Below are 19884 nucleotides of genomic sequence, written 5' to 3'. Positions count from 1 at the left end.
TTTATAGAGATACGTTTTTAGAATGGCAGCCATGGAAAAGTCGGCGTTGGCTGTAATTAGAGACGTTTGGTTTTACAATACAAAACGATGTGTTGCTGAATGAAGAATAAAACTGGTATGTACCAGGCAGCATTGGACTCTGATGCTCAGGGGTAAAAAGTCTCAAAGAATCGATGTTTGGCTCGGAACTCTGTGGTTCCCTGGCTCACATAGCCCGTGATAAAAGGCAACATATCCTGATTTCACACTCAAAAATATCTATACATTTTAGCTCACTGAAGTACTGAAAGAAACCTGTTGACACAACTCGCATTACTTTTTCTATAAATCAACCAAACGCCATGCGTAGATGCCACTGCAATCGACAAATCACTTCTTCCGGGTAGGACGGGCGTTTTTGAGCCTCTTCTTCTCCTTCTCCTGTCTCGCCTTGCGGATATCGTCCCTGCCCTTGAGTTCCTTCTTGCTTCCCATACCATCGCGGAAACGGCCCACACGCTTCTCTCTCGCCTCGTCGACACGCTTCTTGCGAACCTGGAAGTCGTCGCGGTACTTGTCTGCCTCCTTCGGTGCCCTCTCCTGCTTGTGTTTGTAGCGGACACCAGAGGGAATATGGGCGACATGGTTGGCACCGCCAGGACGTTCTGCCTCGCCGACGTGAGGGAGTTTGCCGAGACGGTTGGCACGCTTCCACTTGTCGAAGCGGCCACTTTGGAAGCTGGCTGCGATCTTGACACCACTCTCGCCACGGATCATCTTGGCACCCTTGGATCCGTCATCGTCGTTCTCTCGTGAAACATACTTCTTGGACTTCTTGTCCCAACGCATCTTTGAGCGAGTTGGTTCGCCGAAGCTCTTGGCGTTCTCATCATTTGTAAGATCCATGGTCACGCCACGAGCAGCCTCCACAAAGTTGGAAGAGTCCTGGCCACCAGACGATACGCCGTAGCCACGTTCCTCGGCAGCGTTGAACGTTCGAGGCGTGTAAGACATAAAAACCTCCGAGTCTCGCCAATCCGTCTGTCCCTTCTTTGGGTTGGTGTTGGATACGGTGACCTCCAAGCCATCATCTGACTCTTCAGGAGCCTCGTCCACATCCATCTGGTCTTCATCTTCATCAGAAATGGCGTCCGCCTCGGTACCAACTGGCAAATTGTCATCAATACCATCGAAGTCGCCATGATCCTTCTTCTCCGTTTGCCTTCGTGGCGTAATTCTCTTTCTCAGTTGCTTCATTACTTCGGCAGCTTCAGTAGTTCCCTTGTCTCGGCGTCCACCGATCTCAAAGATAGTCTCCTGAGGCCTGAAACCACTGATTCTAGCCAACATATTGGCTCGTGCTTGTTCAGCTCCATCAACGTCCTCCCCAAAGAGTGCATGAAGTTGTGTCCAGCCCTCACTTCCGACCAACTCTTTCGACCGCTTCGCACTTTGACTGGCTGCCGAGTTCCTTGTTCTCAAGTAGAGTTTCTCTGCCTTGATAGCAACTCCACGTAGCGCTGAGATATCCTCACTTTCGTGCAACGCTTTGTTAAACCATTCTACCTGAGCCTCCACAGGGTCTCGTTTTAATGCGCCAACAACCACATCATCTGAAAATGATGGGTTCTTGGCCTCCTGGCCAATAACAAGTCTCTTACCAAGGAATAGCTGAAGGTCAAGTAGATAAGGAGCGTCAGTGTCTCTCACGAGACTGTAACTCCAACCACGCTGGCCTGCTCGAGCAGTACGACCAACTCGGTGAACAAAAACCTTGGGCTGGGGAGGAAAGTCGAAGTTGATAACGTTGGCAAGAACTGGAATATCAATACCACGTGCAGCAACATCAGTAACGACGAGGATGTTTGTCTTGCCTCTTCGAAAGTCTTCGACCTGAATTCTTCGTGCAGTCTGATCAAGGGATCCGTAGACATAGGAAACAGCGAAGCCAGCATAAATCAGTAAGTTGGCGAGGTACTCGACGTGATGTTTGGTTGCTGTAAAGATGATCGTGGAATGTTCTGTAGGCTTGCCGCTTGAACTGTCTGCGCCCCGTTTTCGCTTCTTGGACCCTGTTTCGGAGTCCTCTGCGTGCACTGGGGCTCCGACCGGCATCTTGATAACGTCGTGGAGGATATGCAACAAAGACCCTTCCTTTTCGGCACCCTTGACAGAGAAGAAAGCACTTTCGAGATCAGGAGAGACCTTTGTCTCGGCATCAAGTCGCACGAGACTTGGATCTTGTAAGCCGGCGCGAGCGAATTCAACCAAAGAGGCAGGCAATGTTGCAGAGAAGAGCAAACTTTGTCTTGATGGTGGGAGGGCATGAAGAATTTCTGTCAACTGTGCCGCAAAACCCATTTCAAACAAGCGATCAGCTTCATCGAAAACCACATATTTGATAGAAGAAAGGTCCAAAGACATCTCGACCTTCAGATGAAGGAATCGTCCAGGTGTTGCGATCACGATATCGGGATTGGCGGCCATAGATCCGAACTGTTCCTCCAAGCTATCACCACCAACAAGCAAAACGCACTTCAAGTCGGTCCCTCGGCTGAATTCCTTCACAACCTTTAAAGTCTGAATCGCGAGTTCTCGAGAAGGCGAAAGGATAAGCGCCCGTGTTCCGAACCTGGCGCTGTGCGCGCGTAATCGTTCGATCATAGGAATAACGAAGGCTGCTGTCTTTCCGGAACCTGTTCTGGCCATGCCGACCAAATCTTTTCTGTCCAGAATCAAAGGAATGGCTTTGCGTTGGATTGGAGTTGGGACCGAGAAACCTTTCCGTGTAATGGCCTTTAGGAGATTGCTATTCAGACCTGGAAGATATTAGTAGCCTCTTCACCTTATATGTAGCCATTCTTACCCATTGCCTGGAAACCTCCACCCTTCTTGACTGTCCTGCCCTTGAGATTGGATGCTTTTCGAAAAGAAGCCGCCTGTTGGAGGGCAATGAATGCCTCATCGTTGTCATCGTTGCCGGGCTCTGGGGCGTTTAACAGGCCATCGAAGTCGAAGTCCGCGCTGCCATCGTTGCCGCCATTCTCGTTCTCGCCGTCGCCGGGGTATAGCGATCTAAAGATATCAATCTCTCCATCAGAATGGGTCGGTGAGACGCCGCGTTGTGGCATTGTGACTCGCCGTCGATATCAGCAATATGTATGTAGAATTAGGATAGTCTAACAGGCTCAGTAGCTCCCTTTCCCAATAATTTTTTCTGTTATCTTATCTCGCGGGGCATAGAAGTGGGTCATTTTGTTCCGGCGCTGCGACTGTCTATCACCTAGTATCAACTTACCTTACGCTTCACTCACTTCCAACCTTGTTGGTCCTTCATCATTTCAACTTCTCGAAAATTATCATTGCCCATAATGTCCAGCAAAGACTCGAAAGAAGATAAAGACGCGCTCGATGCTCTTGAGCTTGAAGCCAAAGAATTTGATAAGGTCAGTTGTTTGCGACAACTTATCAGTCATCAAAGACTCTTGCTGACTCTCTCTAGGATGCTGAGATTGACCGCATCTTGAAGGCATTTCGCCTCGATGCGTACGTTAAATCCCCGTAATTCCTCTGCATTAAGATCTAACTTTGTCATAGTTATGCCGTTCTTGATCTCCAACCTGGTGTCCCTGACTCAGACATCAAGGTTACTTACCGCAAGAAGTCTCTACTCATCCATCCCGATAAAACAAAGAATCCGCTGGCTCCAGATGCCTTTGATCGGCTAAAGAAGGCACAGACAGAGCTCATGGACGAGAAGCATCGTGCACGACTAGATGAAGCTATCGCGGACGCTCGAATGTTGCTTATTCGCGAAAACAAATGGACTGTCGACAGCGAAGAGCTCAAGACGGAAGAGTTCCGAAAGATGTGGCGCGCAAAAGCGCGAGATGTTCTCATTGATAACGAGCATCGCCGACGTCGCCAGATGAAAGCCCAGCTCCAGGAAGAAGGTCGTGAACAACGACGTACTGATGCCGAGGTGGAAGAGCGTAAGCGCAAGCGACAGCATGAACAGGATTGGGAAGCCACCCGGGATGAGCGGATCAGCAGCTGGCGACAATTCCAGAAAGGATCAGGTGGCGAGAAGAAAAAGAAGAAGAAGCTCAAGCCCATCGGCTAGAGACCAGAGACCTTGGTATTTCGCAGGAGTTTATTGGGAAGACAGCACGAAGGCACACGGCTACACTACACACTGTCGCGCTGGTATGTGAGTTAAATAATTATGATGAACCGTTTGGACTCTAATCAAGTCAGACAAGGTGCCCCCAGGTTTCATGCCTCATTCGACTCTGGAGACGTCGGTTTTCAGCACGGTAAGTTCATCATGAACGTGTATCATTGACGTAGACCGTGTGATGTATTCGTAGTATCATTCATATCCAACGTGCACCTTCAAGTGACTTGAAATGCAATTTCAATGAGGAGAGTGGCCTCGTTGGAGCTTCACAGCTCCTTCTATACTACAGGATTAGTATACAACAGATCTGATGTAGTTGGCAGATCTACATGAGTAGTTGGGTTATCGTAACCCTCCACCGACGCCATACAAAAAATGTGATCCTTTTGAACACCAACAAATGCGCTTCTCCCACTCTAATTTTAATAATACCCCCAGTATATGATACATATCATCATCAGTCGGAAGTTGTTTATTTCTTATCCTTATCATCAGATTTCTTGCTTGAGTCGTCATTCTTGCTAGAATCCTCATTCGCCTTTTGGTGAGCGGGATTATTGGTCAGTGTGTGCCAAAGCGATTTGAGGAAGCCCTCATTCTTGTGCGATTCAGGGTCATTTGGATCCCTTGGAAGGTCAGTGTCAATTGCTAAAACCGTTGAGGCTGCAATCAGTGCCTTACCTGGAAGAACCGACGCCCATCACGCGCTTGGCAGTCTTGTCGTCCATTTCGTCGGCGAGCAACTCAACAATAGTTCGCTGGTTAGCCGTCAAATACTTGGGCATGCTAACTCGGTATTCAACACGGAGATCACCGTTGACACCACGTCGTGAACCGAGACGCTTCATTCCCATACCGGGAAGTGTGATCTTGTCACCAGTGTTGGTGCCAGTGGCAACCTTGACATTGACTGTTCCATCCAGAGTAGGGATCTCTGCATGGCCACCCAGTAAGGCTGTTGTAAGAGGAATATTGGCAGTGTAAAGAATGTTGGAGCCGTCTCGACGGAACTTGGGGTCCTTGGTGACTCGGATAAAGACATACAGATCTCCATTCTGGCCACGAGCATTGGGGTCGGAAGATCGGCCAGTAGCAGGCGCGTCACCAGCACCGTCAACTCGAAGTCGCATACCGTCCTCGATACCGGCGGGAATATCCACCGTGATTGACTTTCTCTCCCTCACAACGCCATCTCCTGAGCATGTCTTGCACTCAGCTCCCTTGGGAATAACCGTACCAGTACCATCACAAGTTCCGCAAGTAGATGCCATTTGGAAGCCACCCTGCATGAAGTGTACTCGAGTCCCAGTTCCGTCACAAGCACTGCAGGCACTCCTCGATGTGCCGGCCTTCAAACCGTTACCCTTGCATGTGCCGCATGTGCTGAGTGGTGTGAGCGAAATCGTCTTGCTGGTGCCTTTAGCCGCCTCCATAAAGCTTATAGTCGCTTGAACTTCGACATTGTCACCGACCAAGATCTCCTGCTGATGAGCTTGCTGTCGTCCACGGCGGCCAAAGCCTTGTTGTCCGGTAAACGCTGAAAAGATATCCTCGAAGTTGACGCCGCCTCCGAAACCTCCCTGTCCGCCAAAGCCGCCGAAACCTCCTTGTGTACCGAATCCTCCAAAGCCAGAGAATGGATGCCCTCCACCGAAACCACCACCACCGCCTGGTGCACCTCCCCCGCTGGGATCGAAGCCAGCGGCACCGAATTGGTCGTACTGCTCGCGCTTCTTGGGGTCTGACAGAATCTCGTATGCGGATTGAATATCGGCGAACTTGTCCTTGGCCTGGGGGTCCTTATTCGTATCGGGATGGAACTTTTTCGCTAGGCCGTAGTATGCCTTCTTAATCTCGCCGGCCGATGCGCTCTTACTAACACCAAGAGCTTGGTAAGGATCCTTCTGCTGGACGGCATTTGTAGCATGGAACAACTATCACATATCAGAATGTAAAATTTTATCAATTGGTATTGAGCTACTCACCCGCTTCGCTGAAGGAGCTCGAGTCCTCTTCCTCAAAGTAGATCGGGTTTCAGAGCCGGCCCGCCATGCCGCAGTGTGAAGCTGGGCACCTTTCTTTAAACACTGAAGCTTAGGTGTATTTTGCGCCAGCACACGCGCAGGAGCGGCGGCCTTCGATAGCAAACTAGGATTCATCTTGAACTGCAGGAATTCATCTGACTCTAAAAAAAAATACAGACAAATGCAAAAGGTGCAACGAGGGAAGAGTGAAACGTCACGAGCAACTAGCGGAATAGCTCGTGCTTCTCTTTTTTTCGAGACCTATCTCGAACTTTTCCATGGGCAAGCCTCAGGCATCCAGCTTCGTCATAACGGCCGGCTTCGGCTGCGCTATACACGGAAGCTTATTGGCCAATATGTATTCAGGAACACTGGAAGCCGATGATAGAACAGCTCGCTCAGGAACGAATTTTCATGATGAGTTGAGGCAAGAAAACCTAGTTAGATAGTCAGACTTTGTGGTCTCAAGTCTAGACTTTTTCCCTACATGTCATATGTAGCTAACAAATTAAGAAGAAACCCAATACTCGAATATCATCGCAAAGATATCGGCGGCTGTCTTATGCCGAGAGTACCCTGACTAAGGTAGCCGAACACAATATCATGGATGAGAAGCCGAGAACAGGCTATAGAATGCCGTGATTCTTGAAAGATCACGAGTGGTGAGTCAGCAAGATCAGTTGTCATTTTCTCTGCAGGGTGAACTGTGAACAAGTGACTACCTACCTATGTCCTCGATTGTCCTCTTTATTGAGTAGGGGTCAGGTTTTGAGCTAATGATCAATTAATGGCTTATCATGATAACTCCCCGGGCAACGCCATTGTCCTATTTTCAATCACTGACAAACTTAAAAAAAAATATAAAAAAAGAGATTAAAACAAAATCACAGTTAAATAGCAAAACAACGAAACAGATATAAGAGAATAATAGTGCTAGCACGCGCTCTCTATCTGAAAGAATGCATAGTCCCTAAATCCTTCATGAACCTTTGGGTATCATCGTACCCTGAAACATACTGGTAGGTACTGGTAGTTTAAAGCAGCCATTGTCTGGCTCTGCTTAAAGGGGTATCCTTATGACGTAATCTGAATCCGCGCAAGACATTCAAGTCTACCTATGTCGTGACTCCCCGTATGCACAATGCAATCATGCCTATATGCCTTTGCAGCCCTTTGTTAAAAGAACAAAATTCGCAAGTCGCTGGAAGCAAAAGTGCTGTAACGATTGCGTTCAACTCCAAAACTCCATACCAATGTAACCGTCCCTTGCGTAAAATCCATCGCTTATAAGCGCCCTTATTTTGCAAAAGTCGGGGTCTTGCCTCCGGTGTGTGGTTTTGAGATGCGACTAGGGTCGTGGCGAATCTTGTAAATAAAATCGACTATTACGTCGTTCTCTTGCACGCCCATTCCATTAAAATGTTTACGCACGGCGAGTGCCAGCTGGTCTTTGCTCTGGCGACGAGCTTGTCGGCGTCGAACCATTGTTGGAGAATGGATGCCGATGCCATTCGGCTGCGAAAGTATCCATTGGCAGTATGGGCTCGAGAATGAGCTCGGCGTGTTCAAGCGATGCTCACGACGGTAGGCATGGAGGATTTCTCGGTCGAAGGAGGCCCAGTGCAGCTGGGAGGAAACTAGTTAGCATCTCGAGGCAGAATCAGAGCGACCATGGTCTGGTGGGTGTTGCAAGGTGGTTCGATAAATAATTGAGACTTGGAGCTGGTTTTGCGAAAGAGAGCTACAGGACGACAGAATAAAGCAGATAATCCGACAATACAGTGCGTCAGGTATCCTCTAGCAATCATTGTATACTCGAAGTCTTCCAACCATCTTATGGGGGCGCGACCGTAGATCATGAGGGAACGGAGGGGGTTGACGAACACTAGGGGGAGAAGGCTCGGCTGGTGGTTGAGGGGGAGCAGCGGCCGTAGCATTTTGGACTTCGCGAAGGTGAGAGTGGTTCTGTTGGCTGGCGTTGCGACGCATCTTCGTTGAGGTATGGCCATTTCCACCCTTTTCCTTGGAGTTGGGTGTGTCCGCCTTGTCGTCGTGATTGCGGGATGATTTTGCGGGAGGCATGATGAGCTGCTGAAAGATGTGTCGATGTTGTTGATTTGACTCGTCGCGGGAAAATGAGAGGCTAAAGGGAGGAGAGGTTCGATCACATAATAATAGAATAGGTACTGGGTAGTTGCAAAACGATCAACGGTTTGTGGAAGGAAATGAGAGGGGAGAAGAGTTGGCCGGAGTCGGCGCGTGATCACTTATTTTTCGGTGGATAGGTAGGTACTACCTCAGGGACCGCCTTACCAGGACTATCGCTGTGAATGCTGGCGACTGCTTCGCAAGTAGAAACCTCCACTACAAAAGCGGAATAGCCCCTTAGGCGTCTGACTTCTAGTCAGAAGAGTTGGGTGAGTCCCTGCGGAATCTTTGTACCTTTCTTTTTTTTCGCAACTTCCATTCTGTCCCTAGAATTTAATTACCTGGATTTACTTTGTGATCATAGGAAATGTCTTGATGTATCGATGCGACTCGATATGGTGGAGTCATAAGGAAGAATCTGTTTTAAGGTTGCGATTTCTATTGAATGGCAGCCCAGTTCTAGTCAGTGTAGCTTGGATATCTACCAACCTAATGAATAAAGAATGAAATCTTGAAGACATAAATTTTTATGGCCATTCTTTTGCAGGCTGGCCTTTCGTTATTCCATTCTGGACAGCCCTGAAGTGTGAAACTGACTCCCAAGATTCTTGGACAAGACCTCAGCATCAGCAGAAAGAGGAAGAGATCAACTCATGAGGTGCGGAAATAAATCACCCGAGAAACCCTTCCAAACCTTCTGAACGGCAGTCATCCATTTGCCTTTTGACCTTTACTGTTACTCGTTAGTGCAGGGGGCTTGCGATGTTAAAGAGCTCCATAAACTCAACGGTGCCCCTCATTGAAATGTTCCGAAATCAAAGAGGTAACCAAGGGCTGAACTTGAATTCAATGTGAAAAGAGCCTTGATGTTAGGAGAAGCGCCCTTCATAAGACAATCAATATGCTCTAGCCACGGTTGTAGGCTTTTGAGCATGCGATTGAGAAATTTACTGCATAATTATAGCTGGACCGATATCGCGACCACTCGTCATCGTGAACTGATCGTGTGCCCATGAAGTACCAAGATTTTTGTTCCCTTCTGCCCTTCTTTCATGATACAGCAACCAAGTCTCAAGGATCCAGGCTCGACGGAGAATCTCCGAAGCACTCAAAATTCATGAGCTAATAAGCAGCCTTAACAGCACATGGTAAATTTGGAATGACGGCATCAACATATGACGAACCAGTGCAACAGCCTCAGTCTACAGATCATTGAGCCCAAAGGTCGTCACGAGACTCCCATATGCCCATTCTATGTGGGACCTTGTCCAGACTAAAAACCACCCCCACGCAGTAAAGCTTGACTGCTAGTGAGTCAAATCAATCACTCGTCACTGGTACATCGCAGAGCGCGGCATCGTCTTAGCCTCAGTGATCGCCTTGGAACCGGAGATCTAGAAACCCCCATCACTCCACTTTGTGATCCGGCCGCATGGAATACAGCGCTGTAACTGCCGATCGATTCACATTGTCAACACGCAGGACCCTCGAATCATGTGGATAAAGTATCACTTTGGCTGACGACTATGGCCGAAACATCTCGATATCCTCTTCTATTGGGTTGCAATGAGATGCCAGTTCGTGGAGGGTCGTTCCAGAGACCTGGCTTTCCATTTCTGGCTCACCGAATAGGCTGTTCAGACCCAACAGCTGCAGGCTCAAGGATGAAAGGCTACTGCAACTTGTCAGAAGGATCACCGACGATGGCGTCTCGGTCGAGAACGGGATACGTCGTACTCCGTCGTTGTTGGATGTATTGGCCGACGGTCGTGCATGTTGTCGTAATTCCAGCCTCACGAGGGGCAATCGATCAGGCTCGATGGGGAGAAACTCGACACGGTGTAGTGTGTTACCAGTTCATGCATGGGGCAAAATGTCATGTCTTGTGGGACGGCATGGACGATCCCTCCAGCTGGAACTCTGGGAGTGTTGAGCAAGACGTTTGTAAAAGAAATTCGTGACACCGTGTGTATATTCAACCGGATTGTTCTCACAGATAGGGCACCTCCAGGTGTAGGGATCTTCCCCGGACTCCAGATCAAAGCTTGCAGGTTACCTATCTACTCCGCAATCCATTACGTTGATCTTGAGATTTCCATGAGTGAATGGAACTCAGCGCCTGCATGTTTCACGACCAATAAAGAGTCCCTGAGATAAGGTCCAAGAGTTTGGACAAGGAGATGGCTAATTAGGGCCGCTTACATAGGGGAGGGACCTGCATACCTGAGGAAATAGTTGCAGGCGAGCCAATACAATCCCCAGCCAAATGTATCAACCGCTGTGGAGAAGCATCATTGCAGAAACCCGGGGTTTTTTTTCGTCAGGCGACCTGTTAGCGTTCAGAAAGTTGACGAGTCTCAAAAAGTGTCTTAATTTTGAGAAATATCAACAGTTTTGGGTATTAGGATAGGTGTCATGTCGTGGTTCATGGGGCTGACAATCGCTAGCCAGATATCACAGGCTTTAATCGATTCCCAAGGAGCCGATGAACAAAAGCAAGTCTCTCTCTACTACTACGTAAAATTGGCAATCGGTTTGGAGAACGAGGGATCGAGTCATCCTTGTTAGCATGTAATATGGTCGATGGCATTTAAACTGCAGCCCATGATCTTGATGCTGTCATTATTAGATATAATAATTTTACAGCTTTCAGCTTTGATCAATGAGAGTATGGATAGCTTAATCTCCACAATACTCGATGACCCCCAGTTACTGAAACATGATCAATAATACTGAGATTTTCCCTAGGTTATGTTTACGGCATTAAAAGCAAAGAGACAAAAATAAGCTGGAGCATCATTGTTATACCCAGTAGTCGAATCACGTTGTGGGTCAATGATCGACAACCTTCATGTTGAGAAGACTATAAGAGTCGAAACGGTTAACGAAAGTCTTTTTTGCTACGATTCTCCAACTCATGCAAGCGAGGAGTCAGATTGCCGATGCCTCCTAGTTAGGTAATCAGAGCACCATACGGATAGATAACATGAACTCGGCTCGAGTTTAAAGGATTACGTACCGAGTATTGCTACCTCAGATACGCGTCCGTCCTGGAGCGTTGGCCATCTCCCCACCCCGATATTCCGGGATGAAGCGCACTGCTCATGCCACCATTAAAGAGCTGATGACACACGAAAGTGAGCCTAAGACGGCCCGCAGGCTAGCATCATCGCATCACGCAAGGGCTGGTGTACATACAGTACATAATGCCAGCGTGACAGCGCAAATGGGAGCCCGGAGTGGCCCGTGAGATGTCGGCTTCCATCATACCCAACTTGGCTTCGGGGTGAGTGGTCCGAGAGATCGTGAGGCACCATTCATTGTAAACGGTTATTGGACGTAGTTGAGAATCCCAGGCTGGGGTTATTCCAGATTGGGTAAACATTGATTGATATTGGGGTCGATGAAGAAGTCATGTCCACCTCCTGAGCTGTAATGTTGGTTGGTCGGACCCACGAAATGTCTCACAAAATCGAACCAACAAGGCCTCGAGCCTTACGAATTATTTCTGGCCCATGGCTGCTAAACGTAACCAGAAAGTCACACTTGTTGGTGTCTATGCATGTCGCAACGGATCTCAGCTCTCGGTGAACCGCCAAGATGCCGAGCCCAAGTGCTCACCTACAACAAATCCTGAGAGAAGAGATTGATCATGGATGCCCGGTCAAAATGTGAACAGATGTTATCACATCGACAAAGCGCGATATCCCTGTGCAGTCATCCTCCCCGGAGCAAGGGTCCTCACAGCCTGGTATATGAGTTCATACGTTGCTTGAAAGCCCTCACTGATGAGATCTTCCTCTGGTCTTTTACCAAGACTAGAGGAATCTACAGCACGCATTTTTACCGTCTTGTATCTCTTCATGATTAACAAAAGTCATCGGCAGGTCGGACATCAAAGATGTGAATGAGGCTGGGCTAGTAGTTTGCGCAGGGATATGGAGGTTGCATGGAGAGAGGCGAGGGTGGAGAAGCGAAGTGGAGGAGAAGACGGACGCTTAACCGAGAAGGCAAAGGCATGGTACGAAAAGGGTTCAGGCTCATTTAGGATGGTGAGCGTGGATTGGACATTGGGAGACCCTTGTATCGCAATTCAGCGAAGGTGTCGAAGCCTCGAAGGTAGGATTCTGGTTATCCAATTTTGATGGGTGAGACTCGAGGGACTTGAACATTTGAGGGGCTCCATCCTTTTTGTTAAAGTCAACGACCCCCCACTCTCTACCCGCACCCACGTTCCCCAGACCAAGCTCCGTCTTTTCTTCAGTTCCGTCCCGTCCATCCCACGCTTTTGCTCTGCGAATGAAGCTTTTGGTAAAGCGACTACTACAGTGCACTTGCAGTCCAGCCAGTAAATGTACTTGCTTCTTCTGGCATTCGAGTCCCTTTGATATCTCGAGTACATACTGCACTGCGTTGGTTTGCTTTTGCTGAGCGTGCCTGAACTCCTATTACTGTTTCTTATTTGTGGTGTAAGCCCGTTTCATCTCTGTTCCTGATTATCTCAGCCAGAAAAAGTCACTCAGCTCAGGCTGTATCTTTGTCGAGTGCCTCGCTCTCGTCCTGTTGTTCCGTCTTCCGTTTCTCTCTTCTCTTACAACCCCTCGGCTTCCAGCATCCTTCTGTCACACTTGTGTTGCATTCGTTGCACATCTGCGAACCTCACCTCAAGGTCAGTAATTGTATAACTTTCTGTACTCATTCTCTCTCTGTTCACGTCTCATCTGCCCCTCCGCATCCTCATCCTTGAACGGCGCCACTTCAGACAGCAAGGACCACACTCGGGCACGTCTACTTGTACCACGAAATCACCACATGCTTCGAATCGGATCATTGCATGTGAGCCACGAGAAAATCATGGAATTATCGTTGTCTACCACTGGCTAGATCATATCCAATACTGGGCCCAACCCCTTTGTCTCCGTCCCTGCCGTATGTCGTTCGACTTTGCTCTGTCTGCCGGACGACGATGAGTTATACCTTCTCGAAACACTTGTTCAAGGATGATCCTGTGCCTCCCTCATCAGTCAAATCTTCCGTGTTCCTGTCGAACGTTACACATAAATAAGCAACGACCTCAAGTCAACTCCGTCATATACAAGCCTGGTTTCCTTATACAAAAAAAGGAAGAAGCCTCACCCGGCGCCGCAACAACGCCTCGACCACTATCACGTCTGCATCTTATCTTCTCTCCACATCATGAGATATACAGGCCAGCAATACGACAACTCACAACGTTTACATGACCAACTTTAAGATGGTCTCTCGGCATCACCCCGTCTCTGGTCTCCAGTCATGGTCCCACATCCCGGCCTTCCCCAAGCTGGCCCGTCTTTCTTTGATCCACCTCAATCAATAGTATCCTCGATATTAGCCGCAAAAACACGCGACACTTATTGCTTTCGCTGCTAACATTAAGGGACCAGTTCAGCTCCAAATTGACCCCATTAGCTTGACCCCAAGATCAAGTCTGGTTTTTTAATCGCGTGCCGATCTTTTGTTGTTCGCGACTCTTGGACATACAAGTCACGCCAACTCGACCACATCGATTTCCCTTTCGGTCATGCGTTGATTGCAATATCCTATCATTGCGTAGGGGTCCTAGAAGTAATTATACGATTTAATTCCGCCCAGTCCCACCTTCGCGAACCCCGGCCATCACGACCCCGCTATCCTTGGTGACAGACCCAACTGCCACGCTTTGCGACTCTAGCGATTACCAACCGTCATCCTCGAGCCTTGGCCTACCACTGCCTGGCTGGTGGATTCTTAGCCTGTCGCTTTATAGCACGGCTCGACTTGTCTGAGTCTTTTTCCTAACACAAACATCGCATCGCCTTCACTTCATAGGCTTCCTGTACGGACATTGGGTATGGCCTCCGTTATAACAAATAACGTGAAACCGACCCTTCCCATATCCCCGGTCAGCTCCGGCGCAATGGGAGCTCAAAATATATCGCCTCGCGACACTTCGGATCCCACAGGTCGCGGCCGACGAAGAAGTCGCTCACCCGCAGATGACGGCGCGGACCAGGTCATAAAATCTGAAGGAAATCAAGACGGACCAAATGGCGCATCTTCCAACTCCGACGGCCCTGGCCCTGCCAGAAAACGAAGACGGAGCCGAAAGGGCCTGGACAAGAGGTTTGAATGTAGTGCCGAAGGGTGTGGGAAGAGCTATTCAAGAGCGGAACATCTGTATGTTTCGAGTTTGTGCAACACTCAGGTTCAAGCTGACATATGACAGGTACCGGCATCAGCTTAACCATAACTCTAAACAGACCTACCACTGTACTTTTCCTAACTGCACACGGACTTTCGTCAGAGGGGATCTTCTCAAAAGGCATATGGACCGACATGCTGCGAAGGGCTCGCAACTCAACCAGAGAGATTCTATCATGGCACAATCCATAGCTCCGGGTCAATCAAACCAACAAGTTCAACCTCCTAATTTCAGTCGGAATAATTCTATCGACTACTCAAAGCACCAGCAGACGAATATGCCTTACCAGACACCACAAGTTCAAACACCTAACCCATATTCACCCATGAATAATACTCCAACAGGCATGTACCCTAACGGAGCCATGCCAAATGGGATGGATAGTTACATGTCCCCGACCCAGGGTTATGATAATCGCACGCCACAACTCAGCCAACCGCAATCCCCTTCGATTCAGCAAAGGCCGTCTATGTCTGCCAGCAATACACCATTCAACATGATGTCTCCAATTGCGAATCAGCAAGGGTTCCCAAATCAACAGAACATGTCGCAGAATAATTTTGTCAGCCAGCAAAACGTTATGCCTATGACCCTCCCTCCGGCTCAGTACCCCAATGGACAAAATGCTACCGTAGTTACTTCAGCGGAATATTCAGAACCAGGAACCACGCAACCGAGCGAGATGATGATGCTGGACCAGATGGCCATGCCGGCAACTGTTCCTGTCTTCGGAGAGGGAGGTGATATGAACAAGTCACCCTACGTTGGAATGCCGGAGGACTTTATGGCTTACCTCTTCAACTCCCCCAGTCAAGCCATGACACCAGTGATGGGCCCGAACTACACCAAGTCAGTAATTCGTAAAGCGTAACGGAAATCGTACTAACTTGAAACCAGTTATGCGGAATTGCAAGGAAATCAATTTAATATGAATCTTCTGGGTACAGATAGCAATTCACTTGGATACTTCCCAAGCGCTCCTCAGCAGGTAATGGCTGTCAACAACCTTCTTGATCAACAAGTTCCGGAAGCCACGATATCTGAGGAAAAGAGTCAAGAGCTATTCGACTTTATCAAAGAACGCTTCCATGACAACAAGCATGCTCCACCCGATCGTCAATGGGCCGACCTGCTTGAAGGCGATCGATCAAATGGCGAGCATATGTTGAGTAAGAGGATGATGCAGGCTTACATCGGTTCTTATTGGTATCATTTCAGCGATCAGATGCCTATTCTTCACAAGCCTACTTTCTCTCCTGACAAGACACCGAACTTATTGCTCCTCGCGATGATGGCCATCGGAGGGGCTTGTCTCGACAGGACCCATGGACACAACGTGACCAGAGCAAGCGCCCAGCTCTCCAACTTTCTTGCCTGGCATCTCCGTTGGGACATCTTCATGGACGTTAGCTTCAGGCCGCCTGCTAAACTGTGGATTTTCCAGGCTTTGATTCTCCTGGAACTGTACGAAAAGATGTTTGCAACAAGAGAACTCCACGAACGGGCCCACATTCACCATGCGACCACTATCACTCTCATGCGACGAGGACGATCTCTGATCGGCAAATCTGCACTGGACTCTCCGCCGAACCCTCGTGACGTATCCAATGGATCTCGGCAGTCCTCCACATCCAGCTCGACAGGAACAGCTGATAAATGGTGGGAGCATTGGGTTACAAACGAGGCGACCCGGCGTGCAGCATTCGCGGCCTTCATTGTTGATTCGATCCATGCAACGATGTTCGGTCATTCGGCAGTCATGGTAGCTCATGAAATGCGACTGCCTCTTCCTTGTGACGAGTCTATGTGGCGAGCCGGCAGTAGTTCTGAAGTTTGGAGGATTGAATCAAACCTGATGTCAAATGGCATCAAGCCAACCTCATTCCTGGAGGGTCTTAAGAGAACTTTGAGCGGTCAGGATGTCCACACGACATCCTTCGGTAGAACAGTGCTCATGACAGGCCTGTTGAGCGTCTCATGGCACATGCACCAGCGGGATCTTCAGGTCAATGTCCTGGGCGGCGGCATCATCCAGGCTCTTGGCGGTCGTGATCGATGGCGGGCTACTCTCACTCGAGCATACGACACTTGGAAAGCTGATTTTGACAAGCATCTTGAACGAAGCGAGGCCGCTGACCCGTATCGAGACGACGCCACTAAGAGGCAGGAGTTCAACGTCGTATTTGAAAGTCGCACGGTTTTGCACCATTTAGCACACATGGCCATGCATGCTGATATTGTGGACTGCCAAATGTTTGCACGAGCAAAGCGTCTACTTGGTCGAACGATTGGACCTCAAGAGTTTAATAGTGCTCAAAGGCGAATCAAAGACCACTGGGCTCACTCCGCGAGGGCGAGAGATGCAGCCTTTTACGCTATCAAGTTCCTCTGCTCAGTACTTGCTCCGGATCAAGTATCTGCAGCACATGCGGGCGGATACCACCTCGATGAGCCTTACGACGCCCGCGACGATGTTCTCCTTAACCGGCCTTGGGTGATGTACTTCGCTGCCCTGGTTGTTTGGAGTTATGGATTCGCGCTCGAGGGACCTTGTCCCAATATTCCCCTACCTACCACAAGGCACGAGAAGCTGCAGCATATGAGGAACTACTTTGTCAAGTTCGGTGGCATCGACAGTCCCGGTGCACTGCAAGGTCGATCAGGGGTCAACGCCAATACAGCCCTTCTCATGGTCCTCAAAGACACGTTTCAGGTATGTTTTCTGAGCTTCAAGGCTGAGCGGTGACTAACACGCTTTTAGACAACACGTTGGGAATTGCTTCATGAAGGATCAGCTCTTTTAAGCAATTGCATTATCCTTAACCAAGGCGGAACAATTGATTAAAATGACGGTACTCAGCTCCCTGTTTCGAGAAGGCGTTAAACTGTTTGAGAGCTGCACGAGTTGTTGGGCTATGCCTATGAGGGCAAGTGAACGATATTCCTTCGTCCTTTGAAGGAGGATGAGTAGCATTTACGACGGATATAAAAGGATATTGGCGCATGGATACAGAAGGGTTACAATTGGTATGAGATATGATGGATTCGGAATAGCATGGTTTACTTAGATGGAGTATGCGGCTTCTTGCTTTTGCTTTTTAGAATACCCCAGTGTCGTTTTGCACAATATGATGGTTTTCAAGCGGGATGTTCTAAGAAGAAATTGCTCCAATTGTTTGTGTAAAATCAAGGTATGGGTGAACGGGTTCGTCAACTCCTGAGATATTGTCCACTCCAAATTCGAACGCCATTGTCTAAAAAATAAAGATAAAATCAGTTCAGAGCATGGCCATTTGTGAGGCTCTCCTCTAAAGGTAAATTCGCCTCGTGGAGGAGAGCCGTCAGTTCCTCTCCTGCTGCAGCCTCCATCTCTTCGTCTTCGTCGTCCTCGTCCTCGTCATCTTCGCCGGTGTACGGCATTTCTCCCTCCGGATCAGTCTCGGAGTCTATGTCAATCAGAGTGCCGTATGGCAAGAAGAAGTCGTTTGGGAGAAGGTCGTCCTCCATGTTTGCGACTTGCGCGAGGGTCGCGCCCTTCCAGAAGGCTGTGGGACCTGCAGGTCCGTGAACATCGTAGTCACTGCACTCTACATTAGCATATTGCTAGAAGGTGAGTGTCTGGGGCTATACCTATCGAACCAATTTCCTACGACGCCTCGAGCGGAGCGTACGCCTCCGATCTGAACACCCTCACTGCGCCAGCGCTCGACACCATGGAAGATTGAGAATGTTGTCCATCTCACCTCGCCTTCTTTTGTCAGGCGAGCAGTGCCTTTGACGTTGAATGTTTCCATTTTAGCTCTGGCTGAACCTTTTCAACTTTACTTTTGGGAAGGGAGACACTCTGCTTACCTCGGATATTTGAGTTGGCATTATTGTCAAACTCATCGTCTAAAGAGCGACTAACACCCCGAAAGTGAACTACTGGTAGCTCTTGACCGTCTTCGGGGCCTGGTTCTTCTACAGATGTAACATTGACTTTCATCATAATAATGCGAGTTGCTTCACCCACATCAAGTGGTGGACGCGGCGCATCGGAGGTGATGAGTAGTTCAGGATCACCAAAGTTGAAAGCGAAGAAATCGCTATAATCAAGAAAGCACACAATCTGAAACCTTATCTGTCAGCTTAGCTTTCATGGGAGGAGCAAGCAGATACGGGCGTATCCTGGGGCCAACGAACGCGGTACCATGTGCCTGTGACTCCGTAAGGGTCGCGGGCCTCGAGTGAAGTGATGTCCCGAGGCGGAGGAGCCATAAAACTGTTTTGAAATGAACCCGAGAACGGGCTGTCCCAAACGTTAGCGAATATTTGTGCAATATGGCGTCTTGCACCAATGTTGTGGCCTAGAACAATGAGAATAGCCTCCACTTTTTCCCAGTCGACATTGAAAGTGCCATCGTCTTTGAATGGCCCCCATCCTGTGTTCTGAGTAAACTGGCGCAAGTCGTAGACCTTGGAGCAAGCATAAGGATACGTTTTCATGGATCGTAGGCGACCAACGTTGAGGATCGGTCTTGAATAAAGGCAGTGAAGATGGGCACTCTTTTGCTGAAGAGTCCTGTAGCCGTCATCGGATGAGGTGGGCGCAGAGATGCTGTCTTGCGTGGGCTGACGGCGCAGGCGGTTGAAAAGCGATGAACCCTGGAGGAAGGCCTCGGCAGTGTCGTCTCGAGAGAAAAGACTTTGAAGGTGAGCGACATTGCGCGATGGCGCAAGGGTCTTGGAGATGTTGATAGCCTCGTCGTGAGATGGTGAAGCATTTTTGAGCAGACGAGTGACTATGTCGTGTACAAATTCGAGTTCAGCTTTCTATATATCCATTAGATCTTATATCAACTGGAGCATGGGATTTCTTATCTTGTCTTACCTCAGGGTTGTTGCATATACTTTCAAGCTTCACAAAGTCGTGAATCTCTTGCTCGTAGTCAAGGCTCGGGTTGCTTGGTTCATCCTGGACTGTTGGTTAGTATTTGTGAGAGCCTTCAGGGAATACATACCAGCGTATTCATATAGACATCTCGATATAATTTATGGTTCGTCTTCACTACTGTATAAAACCCCTTAGAGACGCGGGGCAGTATGACAAGGTCGGCTGGGGCTATCCACTGCAGTATGTGATGCAGGATTTCAGCTGGAAGCTGCAGAATCGGTGCCGCAGCATTTAGAGCGTCCATGATGTGAATAATCTTGTGGTTCGGTTGTGTTGTCTTTGAGAGAAGGTGAATCTTTGAAATGAGGCTGCCAGGTAATGACGATATAGAAAGGCTTCTGACGTTACTTCCGTTCATGGCATCCATCGGACTTAACGTGCGGAGCTTGTGTGGGGGGTG

The 19884-nt window shown here is 48.8% G+C and overlaps 6 protein-coding genes across 6 annotated transcripts; 2 read left to right on the top strand and 4 right to left on the bottom strand.

The window, feature by feature from the left end:
* Positions 1 to 369: 369 nt before the first annotated feature.
* On the bottom strand, positions 370 to 3110 carry FMAN_02657 (uncharacterized protein; the record flags this gene model as incomplete). Its single annotated transcript, XM_041820246.1, has 2 exons — positions 370 to 2798; positions 2846 to 3110. 2 exons carry the CDS (start codon positions 3108 to 3110, stop codon positions 370 to 372), a joined length of 2694 nt encoding a protein of 897 aa, XP_041686145.1.
* Positions 3111 to 3350: 240 nt separating this feature from the next.
* Positions 3351 to 4102, top strand: FMAN_02656 (uncharacterized protein; the record flags this gene model as incomplete). Its single annotated transcript, XM_041820244.1, has 3 exons — positions 3351 to 3425; positions 3482 to 3525; positions 3577 to 4102. The coding sequence occupies 3 exons, from the start codon at positions 3351 to 3353 to the stop codon at positions 4100 to 4102; spliced, it is 645 nt and encodes a 214-aa protein (XP_041686144.1).
* Positions 4103 to 4631: 529 nt separating this feature from the next.
* FMAN_02655 (uncharacterized protein) lies at positions 4632 to 6318 on the bottom strand (the record flags this gene model as incomplete). The annotated part of the gene is made up of 3 exons (XM_041820243.1): positions 4632 to 4785; positions 4841 to 6093; positions 6145 to 6318. The coding sequence occupies 3 exons, from the start codon at positions 6316 to 6318 to the stop codon at positions 4632 to 4634; spliced, it is 1581 nt and encodes a 526-aa protein (XP_041686143.1).
* A 1161-nt stretch (positions 6319 to 7479) lies between these two features.
* Positions 7480 to 8265, bottom strand: FMAN_02654 (uncharacterized protein; the record flags this gene model as incomplete). The annotated part of the gene is made up of 2 exons (XM_041820242.1): positions 7480 to 7809; positions 8068 to 8265. 2 exons carry the CDS (start codon positions 8263 to 8265, stop codon positions 7480 to 7482), a joined length of 528 nt encoding a protein of 175 aa, XP_041686142.1.
* Positions 8266 to 14266: 6001 nt separating this feature from the next.
* FMAN_02653 (uncharacterized protein) lies at positions 14267 to 17396 on the top strand (the record flags this gene model as incomplete). Its single annotated transcript, XM_041820241.1, has 4 exons — positions 14267 to 14526; positions 14576 to 15400; positions 15449 to 17264; positions 17313 to 17396. The coding sequence occupies 4 exons, from the start codon at positions 14267 to 14269 to the stop codon at positions 17394 to 17396; spliced, it is 2985 nt and encodes a 994-aa protein (XP_041686141.1).
* A 428-nt stretch (positions 17397 to 17824) lies between these two features.
* On the bottom strand, positions 17825 to 19728 carry FMAN_02652 (uncharacterized protein; the record flags this gene model as incomplete). Its single annotated transcript, XM_041820240.1, has 6 exons — positions 17825 to 18131; positions 18182 to 18350; positions 18404 to 18666; positions 18714 to 19363; positions 19422 to 19505; positions 19552 to 19728. 6 exons carry the CDS (start codon positions 19726 to 19728, stop codon positions 17825 to 17827), a joined length of 1650 nt encoding a protein of 549 aa, XP_041686140.1.
* Between the last annotated feature and the right edge of the window lie 156 nt (positions 19729 to 19884).

The sequence above is a fragment of the Fusarium mangiferae genome (genome assembly GCF_900044065.1).
Source record: "Fusarium mangiferae strain MRC7560 genome assembly, contig: FMAN_scaffold010, whole genome shotgun sequence".
In the NCBI taxonomy this organism is placed as follows: Eukaryota; Fungi; Ascomycota; class Sordariomycetes; order Hypocreales; family Nectriaceae; genus Fusarium; species Fusarium mangiferae.
This window is presented reverse-complemented; position numbering and strand designations above follow the sequence as displayed.